Source organism: Merops nubicus, unplaced genomic scaffold (assembly GCF_000691845.1).
Source record: "Merops nubicus isolate BGI_N331 unplaced genomic scaffold, ASM69184v1 scaffold7950, whole genome shotgun sequence".
NCBI classification, from domain to species: domain Eukaryota; kingdom Metazoa; phylum Chordata; class Aves; order Coraciiformes; family Meropidae; genus Merops; species Merops nubicus.
The window spans coordinates 1-10304 of record NW_008582135.1 but is presented as its reverse complement, the minus strand read 5'-3'; the positions used below and the strand labels follow the sequence as shown (position 1 = coordinate 10304).

General features: G+C 39.4%; 1 protein-coding gene across 1 annotated transcript in view; it reads right to left on the bottom strand.

The window, feature by feature from the left end:
- Window positions 1-5865, bottom strand: part of HHIP (hedgehog interacting protein) — a 66395-nt gene extending 60530 nt beyond the window's left edge. The window contains exons 1-2 of the mRNA XM_008936650.1: window positions 5857-5865; window positions 3625-3820 (exon numbers count right to left, since the gene is read on the bottom strand). Coding sequence (XP_008934898.1) covers window positions 3625-3820; window positions 5857-5865 — 205 coding nt within the window. The remainder of the gene's footprint in view (window positions 1-3624; window positions 3821-5856) is intronic.
- Window positions 5866-10304: the final 4439 nt, after the last annotated feature.

Sequence of the window (10304 nt, the reverse complement as noted above, 5' to 3'; positions counted from 1 at the left end):
CCTGCTTGGCCTTGAGCACACAGGTCAGTACTGTGCAAAAAAAGTGTTTTCCTGGCTTGGGGCTTTTCTTTTTCCCCCATTAGCACTTTTGACAGCTAGATTTGTTCTCAAAACCCACACTCTCCTCTCTCTTCTCAACTCTCAGAGAAAAGAGTTGATTCCAGACTGTTTCAAAATGTAGGAAGTTGAATGGTAGCTCACATCATTTTCTGCTGGTTCTCAAGTGACTAGTGACCCTCTTCTCATACTCTTGCTCTACCCATAGCTGCACACAGGCAGAGCCAGGGCTAATCCCCTTGATGCTCTTCTTATCAGTAGCAACATTATGAATCACAACTGTTTTTCTGCAGGTTGACTGTGACTGTTAGGTGACTATGTTAGAACTTGTGGAAGTGTTGTGCAGGTTGTAGAATCTCTTAGATTTTCAGTATTTTTGGGCTGGGGTGCTCTAGTTTGGAGTTAAAAAATTAATATCAAGCATCTGTTCTGGTAGTGTCTGGATTCAGATCTGGGTCTGGATCTGAATTCACCCACAATCATCTGGAACCCATTTCTTCAAATGAAAATAATGGAGAGCTTCAAAATCTGCCCAGTGTCCTTGGATGGCAGAATGGCATGTGGTGTGGCACAGGGTTTCTCCTTACAGAGTGTCACTTCCACTGGCATGGATTGAGTTTCTGCTCATGCCCAAGGGAGGAATCAGCCGTGCCTTTCCTCACCAGCTATATTAATAACAAATAATAGACAGTCTTCTCTTGTGACTGGAAAACTTCTGACTTTGGAAAACTGAAAATTCATACTGATTGAAGACACTTCATTAAGTCACTTATCTCCAGTGTCTCCTTCAGCAATCACTTAAACTGAGGCTTACAGTAAAGACCAGATGAGAAATAAAGAACAGTCACCTGGGATGAAGCAGGGAGGCTGTAACCTCACAGACTTTGTGAAACATTGCAGCCTCCTGTGTTAACATATCCTTTCAATCCTAACAGCTGCTGTTATTATTCCCTTTGAATAAAGAATTTGGTCCACTTTGACTTCTTTAGGAATATCCAGTGGAAGTTCTGATACAGTCATAACTGGTGGGCAAACTAATATCTTCAAAAAAGTTATCCATGATCTGTTAGAGTCCTTGTCTTTGCAGAACCAGACAGAACAAGAAATGAATGTCTAATTTCTCAGTCTTCTTGGACAATATGTACTGCTAAAATTTCAGTTGCAGAAAAGATGCTGGCTATGTCAGATCACTAATAGTATTTCTCATTTGTGTAGGGACTGAAGGGATAACATTATTTTTGTAGTCAGCAATTTCCTTAAACTGCTTTCTATTGGTGTTCAGAAACAATTAGCACTCCCTAATGGAGGAAGAGTAATTATATGACTTTTTAACAAATGCAGAGTGAATCATTGCCAGAGACCTTGGGTTTAGGGGCCTGTTAATTTCCAGCTCTTTGTTTAATCCTCCAGGCTGAACTAAAAACATAGCTTCCACATTTTCTCCTTTTTTTTTCCTGTCTTTTGCAATAAATATTATTATTATTATATGCAGGTCTTATAATTAATAACTTATTTGAGCTTTCTGTCTTTACTTATATTTTAGATTGTATAAGAATATTAAACTCCATTAAAATCCTGCAGGCCACCTTCTCAAAAAATGGGACCTGAATCTTACTTAAATAATACCTTCAGGAAATTCTAGTGTAGGTATCAACAACCATATGTACCAGCCAAGGGACCAAATTAACCCTGTTGGAGGATGTAAGCATTCAGCTTCTTGTTAGCACAACCCACTTTCAGAACAAGTATTCAGAATGATTATTAGCATCTGATTGATGTCAGAAAAATGCTATTTGAGCTGATGCTGAAGTATGTAAGCTCTTTTCCTGCAAAGCACAGTGCTCTGTCCAGTGCTAAAGTTATGCTTTCATCTGGTTATCTTTCAAGGCAACCTGGGTGGTCACAAAAAGCACTTGACATCTTGATGCACTTCAGCAGTTTTACATATACACAAACTTTGTAGGAAAATAAATTTGTCATTCGTCACCACATATGTTGATCTGAGGAGTGAGGTTCCTGTGGCTATAGCTCCTGTGCTGCTCAGCCCCCTCTCCTCTCTCCCTCCCTCTGCCTCCTTCTTTCTCCCTTTCCCTCTTTCACTTTTTCCAATTAAACTAAACGTTTCCTCAGAAACACTCAATCTCACAAAACAACTACGAGGGACTTGCTCTGCAGAGTATTTGCACTAATCTGCTAATCATTTGCACTAGCTACAAACTCTTGTCAAAAAGAGTCTTTGTGCTGACTTCTTATATGGGCCAAACATTTAGAATATCTAATCTGTTATCACTGTTCAGCAGGCAGTCCTGGCAACTGTGATCTATTCTGCTTTGCTTTGGGGAATGTGATAAAGAGCAAGAAACAGCTGGTTTAAGAAAGCCTTAGAAACATCTCTTAGTTTATAAAGACAATAATAATATTTTCATATTTGGATGGGTTGAGATACATGTTAAACCACAGTAAAGGGAAAAAGAAAGTCCATTCAAAATGTTTTTCTCAAGTCAATAAAAGAACGCTCCAAAAAATCCCTGTGCTCTTTGGACTTCAGAGCAAACAAGTACACATGCAATTAAAAAACCCTCCTCCAGATCTCATCCACTTAAGCCACCCCCTTTACCCAAATGTTTATATTCTGTTACAAAGCTGTGTTCATATGTCAAAAATCACTATTCACAAGTTCATTTTTCATATCCTTATCAGCTCTTTTTTCTAGGCTGTGCTGCTAGTGGAAAAAAAAAATCATAACCAGTTTAATTACTTTCTCTTGTGTGGCATTACTTACAAGTAGTGTTTGGACAGGGGAAAAAAGCAGAGTTTAAAAATGACAGTCTTAAACTTATAAATAATTTACCATTGAGAATACCAAAGATGATATTTAATATAATAGCATATTAAGACAGTATTTCTAAAAGAACCACCTTCTGTGTTTTTTTTTGTTGATATAGTCACAAGTGAGAGCACACATCCAGCTCACTCAAACTACAGTGAGGAAGTGGTAGGTTAGTTAAGAATCTGGTTGTTAACAGCATATTGGAAGGGAATCAAAGGCCACAGAAGTCTATCAAATAGCTCCCTTTGACTCCAATGAGCTTTTTTAAATCCTGTGGAAAAGCCAACAGTTTCTAGGGTAACAAAACCAGGAAAAAGCACTTTACTCATCAGCTTTTAAAGTTGACAGCAAACAGCCAGCATCCTTTATTTCTTGCATTTTAAAGCTATCTGTCATTTAGGATAGCCTTTGGGATGGCCAGCTGCTTGTTTACATGTTTTGAATGAACATGCTAATATTTCAGCAGAGGTAATAGTTTCAGGTGCCTTTGACAGCAAACAATCCTGTGTTTCATGGAGAGCTTAACAGGAGGGTGGCAAGAAAGCACTCAAAATATTTACCTCACTACTTATATCTTCTGTGAAGACCCTGAGATACTCTGTGTTGCTTGGGCAAAATCCCCTGGATATCAATAAAGATTTCACCTAAGGAATTGCTGGATCTATAACCACTCAAGCAGCATCAACATTTCAAAGCAGACATCCTTCTTTAGCCCCGTTTTTTGGCATAGGTTTTACCTGGTATGTGACCTCTGCAGGTATAATAGAATTCTTTACAATAGTCTTTGCACAGGTAGGGAAGAGTTAGTTCTCTTTCAGGTGTTTCCCCCTTCTCAGGTGAGTGGAAGAGGTTCTGAGCATGAGGTGAGCAGTGTGCACATTTGATTTCCTCCAGTAGCTTCGCACATTCCGTGTTGTTGGTAACAGAAAGTATCTGCAAGCCACAGACCAGAGACAAATGAACATATTACCCACTTCCCCACCTACACAAAAAAAGACTGCATGATCTAAAGTAACAAATAATGCCAGTGGAACCCATAGTTGGTACAGGTACATCAGGTCTCATGTTATCATGCTGGAAGCCTGAAAATTATTGCTATGAAATGTGCAACGTGTTGTTATTACAGTGAGATTTTAAGTGCTTGCTTCTCTTTGTCAGAGAAGAATAGTAGAATAATAAAGAATAACAGAATAATAAATAACAATTTTATGGACTCGTGTTGTGGATGGAGTGTTTAAAAAAACACATGCCTGCAATCTCTTATCACATAGGCAACCTCTGAACTAGAGGGATCATTTATGTAAGGAGGAGCTACAGCAGAAGGCCTTCTCCTACAAGAAATACTTAAAAACCTATCTTGTAAGGTGCTCTATTCAAATGTTTATAGACTAAAAATTGAAATTCTACCATCAAAACACATCAGGAAACCCATATCTAGTTATTTGTTAAATAGATGTATCTTGAACCATAACACAGTCTGGCTACTGAAAAGTTTGCTGTGGAGTTTAGCAGGTGCCTTGGATTTTCCACACTTTAAATATTGCAGGAACTGCTTGGAGGTGGGAAACACTGTATCACTTCAGCCACTGCTTTTTATAAATGGCTAAGTAGAATTTGTTTGTAACATCTTGTTGTGGTCGATATTGAAACTGTAACTTTGAAACTTTGCCCTGAGAAAGGAGCATATATTGTGTGTAGTACTCCAAGGAGCACAAAACCACGACTGATGATGTGTTTAAGTCAGCACAGGAGCCTAAGGAGTGCAGTGTCATCAAATCATGAAAAATAATGGAAAACAGCACAGTTGTCTTTATTAGCCTTTGGATGCAGTGCACTTTGTTAATCTATTGTTAACCAGATGGATTGTTCTTTGGTCATTCATTGGGAGGGACTGAATCTGATCCAATGCAAAAACAAAGCTCAGGTTCTTTCTGCTATTTGTTTAATGCAGTTATAAACAAAGGCTGCTAGGCACTTGTGTTAAGAAATATTAATGTGGTAAATATTTGTATTCTGTTAAATTTGCAAATATTTGTAAATACTGACAAAGCTTTGCTATAGTTCCTGCCTATGAGTTGCTTTGTAGAAGGACTTTCCAATGTCCTTCCCTTGTAACATGACATTGGAGGGAATTATCTAAATTACTTTTGATAAATAAGCTATTCAATGCTTGAAGACTCTTGGTATGTTTGAGTGTGGTCTCGTAGGTCAGGTCTCTTCCAGGATGCAGGACTTTGATAACCCAGTTCATAATGACATAAACCTCAAACACTGGAGAGGAACACACTTTCTGTTGTTTCAAACAGATATCTATTCCAAATATTACACAATATATGGCCAGTGCAGTTACCCAAAATCCTATTTAAAGGAACCTTAATTTAGAAGACTAACTTTTTCCACAAAAAATCCCTTTTATCATACCTATGTTATCAAAAGGCCACCTGAAATGTGTACTAAAGTTTAGTGGCATAAGTTGGACCTTTGATTAGAAGAACATTATTTGGCTTCTTCTTTTATTCTAGAAGAGCTGTCGTGGGCTTCAGAAAAAAATTCCTCTAGATTTGCCAGGATCATTAAATGCATTAAAAATTCTGCTCTTTAGACTGTCTGTTCTCAGACTATCCTTGGCTTCATAGCACCTGCAATTAAGTAGAACTGTAGGATCATTTAGGTTGGAAAAGACCTTTAAGATCATCAAGTCCAACCAGTAATGTGACCAAGTCTGCCACATATGGTTTATTATCTCTCTTCAGACTGTTCTAGGGAGTATAATTATGTCACATCTTCTTTTGGAAAGGGTTTGTCATCTTTTTTAAAAAAGAAACAAATCCTTCAAGACAGGAAACAATTCATTCAATGTTGCTTGTATGGCAAAAGCTTTGCATTGACCCTGATTTTTTTTTGGGAATTCTTTCCCCAGCTGCTTTTCTCCTGGAAAAAGTTTAGCTTCTCTTTGCTAGATGTCTTACTTGGGCCATATCAGTAGAACCATTAAGCTTAGTTTTCTTTCTTGAGTTTCAGGTGTTGTTCTAGATATTGTAGATCTGGGGGAAAATACCTTGAACTAGAAACATAATAACTGTAATAAACTACAGACAAAACACATAGTGACTAAAACTTTGAACTTGACTTAACACTGCCTAGTATTGCAATCCAGGTGGTAGAGAACAGACTTTTTCATGCTGCTGAGGCAATCTTCTGCATTAGCTGGACTTCCTTTACAGGATGGTGGCATCCTGACCTTGGTGCTTTGGTGCTGTGGTTCTGATGGGAAGTGGCCTGTACAATGCAGTCAAGTCATTGTCTGCCAGACAGAACAAAGTCTGAAGCCAACAGGAGAGCACTGAAAGCACTGTCCAAAAATGCGACTTTTAAAGAACATTATGTTACCAGGAAGCAGGGAGCTCTCCCAAAATAAGGATGAAATGACCTATTTTGGTGTTTCCACCAAAGGGAAGTACAGCATGACTAAGGACTCTTCAAAGTACTTGCCTACATTCAACAGTATCACCTGCTTTGCAACAGTCTCAGATGTTTTCATGAGGGAGTTCTCTCGGGCTTTCCTGTGGTAGCAGAATGATAGTGTGTTTAGAAGTACAAGTAAACATGAGGTATTACTAGGTAAATACTCAGTGTGTTTATTGAATTAACTCCACAGTGATACAGATGGAAAACTGGACTTCAGCTGGAAGACTCCAGAGCTCATTGTGAACAGGGACAAAAAAAAAAAAATACAGGATAGCAAAGCTAATTTACTGTTTCTTGTGGAAAACGTAATTGACATTGCCTGGTGATACAGGAGAAGTAATGCTTGCCAACATTGCAGTCCTCAAAGTTAAGACAAAAGGATCCTAATCCCCCTGAGCAGCTGCTATCCAGGAATTAACCACAGGAATTCACCCCCTCCTGTCATTTCTGGAATGAATCTCGGTCATATAATAGCTAATCAGAAGATTAAAGAATGAGAGTCAATCAATTATCTGAAAATCAAGTACAATGTTATTTAACTTTTAGAATACTCAGGCAAAACAGGGCGGTAACATTTGCTCTGTGTGAGGTCTGTCCTGGCTGGGAGATAGGACAACTGTTCTATCCTGAATTTCAGTAAATTGATAATGTATTTATCCTGGAGTATATTAAACCAGTTTTTAAACAAAAACTGAAATACTTACTTGAAGGAAGCTTTTTCTGTTGGATCCCTACTTTGAAAATGACCTTAAAGTTGACAGTGGCTTTGGTCTTTTAAAGAAATGTAAACTAATTTCCTGCTTCAATTTTTAAAGTCATATGTGAAACCATCAAACTGTAGTGGTTTAAACTAACTGTGCTCTGGAAAATATGTAAAACTTCCAACCATTTATTGCAACATGCCTAATAATGATTAAGCCTGCTGCTGACTAATTTACAACATCTGTAAGATCATCCTTTAATCTCTAGCCACATGAAAGTAAAACGGGTAGACTAAAGGTAAGATAAATCCTGGAATGCACAGGAAAGCACAGCATATTAAATTGGTTTGTCAACAAAAAGGAGAGTGCAAAGAAGAGGAAACAGAAGAGGACACAATAGACAGGAATTCTTTATGCTGAATATTGTCATCTGTTCTGTGTGCTCTGTCCTATCTAGGTGGAGAAAGGCAGTCTAATTTTGATGTTGACAGAAAAAAAAAGTGAAATAAGTGATTGCTTTAAGCTGTATTTGATATACAAGCATTTACATATAAAAATCATATGCTTAGGAGATTGTTCAGCTGTTGGGTTGAACATATGCTTCTTCTGCATTATAGTGCTGGATTATGTCATTAAAGAGTTCGGTTTCAATTTTAGGGTAATATGTAAATAGATCATTGTACTAAGGCAGCTGTTAAAGGGACCCCAAGATGAGTTATTTGTTTAGTTGGATGTGTTCAACAATAGCCTTTGTTCGTGAAAGAGCCAGAGCAAACAAATGATTGTAAAAGGGCACACTTGAAAACAATTACTTTTCACCCATTCCTTGACAGCCTTGGCTGTGAAACCATCCAAGGTAGAGGACCTCTTGCCTGTCGGGCTGTAAGCAGACTTTCAGAGAAAGGGGTATTACAACGTTTGACTGGGATGTGGTAGCCTGTCATAAACAAGGGGATATTGCAGGAAACTAGAAGACAAGGAGTTAAATGTCAACAACAGGATGCAAAAATCCCCCATGAGCCAGGGCAGTGTTGTCTCTGCTCGCTATGGTAGCTCCATCTCTGTTCCCCAAACCCCAAGCAGTGGTAGTGTCTTCATTATAAACACAGATCAATAATTTGGAGTTTGGTTAAAAATTCTCAAAGACCCAGCAGCATCTTCCCCAGGAAGCTCTTATGGAAACACCTCCTGAGCATGCTCAGCTATCTTTTTTTTTGAGGACTTTAGTGTTTGGGTTTCTGTTCATGTCATAGCCAGGCCAACGTGTAGGTATGGTGGAGTTTTTAAAAAGCTGGGTTTGGAGCTGTAGCAGCACACAGTCTAAACACTGCTTTTAGAAAAGTCCCTTTCAAATGTATCCCATAATACTTTGTCATGTCTTTTGTGGCATGACCACCTCACTCTGTCAAGTGTAAGTTACGTATATTTTGACTTTTTTTTCTAAACATATATTGATATGATAAAGCAGGTTTGTGACTTTCATAAACATAAATCTTTAGTGGAAAAAGGCCTTATTTTAAAACTCTGTAAAATAATATTCCTTAACTACTGTCATTTTTATTTTAAAAGCCAGGCTCAACAGCTCAGACGTAGCTACTGTCGTATATACGGCCCATCCTCACATTTATATCAGGTTTTTAGTACCCTTAGTAAAAGAAAAACCTAAACAAAGCAAATGAAAAGATATTTCCAAGGAATAGTAAGAAGAGGATAAACCCTTCAACTGCCTGGAGACTGAAAATTAACCAAAATTCAACTTCCAATTTACTGCATTCAGTCAATCACTACAAGGGTCTTCAATGCTCTCGGCAGCATATACACCACTGAGACGTTGCAAACAGGGTGAATTAAGGACATATTTTCCAGTCCTTATTCTTTTCCCTTTTTTTTTTTTTTCCCCCAGCTAGATCTTTCAGGTTATCTGTGTGTGTGGTTAGTTTATAGTTTAATTCAATTATCACACAGGAGCTTAATGACACTGTCTCTAGACAACATGAAGAAATATATCTGCCTTGAATCTCAAACTGCTGCTGCATATGGTATGAATAAAAAGAGATCTGCAGCTGAAAACCTGCAGTAAGACAGTTCTCACTCATCTGGGAATAGAGGGGGTAGGACAAATGCTCCCTCAAAAGGCATGAACATTTGGACAGAGCTGGGGACTGAAGGAGAATGATGTTCTCCAGTTTCACCCATTAGTGAACCAACTAACAAACACAATGGTGTTGTTGTTATTCTTTTGCCATAAGCAACAGGACTCTGTGTGTGGGCAGCAGTTTAGTGGGGAGGAGGATAAGTCGACCCCTTTTTGTCCTATTGATTTTTTCCTATTTGCATGACTTGAGCAAATTAAATGATGCAATATGGCTTTTTGTTACAAAACAAAGTGAGAGATACCACCCAGACACATATGTTGATTCGTAGAAGCTGTTTACATGAGAATGGAGTGAAATCTACCGTGAACTGAGCATAAAAATTCGATTCAGGCTGGGTATTTTTTTTTTTTTATTATGCTTGGGCCAGCAAGACTGAAACACAAGTTTTCCAAGAGTCTCTCAGACCTTGACAACTACAGAGTTGTAACTGAGGAATTCTTAATTAAACCTAAACTAGGATTTTTTTTTTTTTAAAAAAAAAAAAAGAAAGAAAGAAAAAAAGAAAAAGACACCTGATTGTTTATTTCACGTGCAGCGATTCTTAATGACATTATTCAGCAGCTTCGCTGCCTGCGCGTCCCCCTGGTGCAGCACTGGCCATCCCAGCAGAGCTTATCTAACAGGGTTAGGTACCAGCGCCTTCGGAAAATCCGAGCAACAGGCTGCCGGGAGGAACTGGGCTCGCTCGAGGGATGCGGAGAAGTGACCATTTTAAGCAATGGGAGAGCAGAGGAGGCGCGTCCCTTCACATGACCGCAGCTTGGAAGCGGGCAGAGGGGCTGCCAGGTAATGTGCAAGGCAGACCCGGCACCTTGTGCGAGGAACCGGCCGCCCAGGAGCGAGAGCTTAGCCCGGGGTCCGAAGGCGGAAACTTCCCGGGTCTTGCTCCGGCCGCTGACAGGCGTAACCGAGCAGCGCACGGGCCCCGAGGAGGCTGGAGACCACCGAGGGTCGGTACACCGGCACCACCCGCTGTCCGAGCCCCTTCCCGAGCAAACACGCGGAGCAAACCGGGCAAGGCTTCTTCATCTCAGCCAAACAAACCAGAAGCCATGGCCAAGTGACCGCACAGCCCCGCTGCCGCCGGGGGCC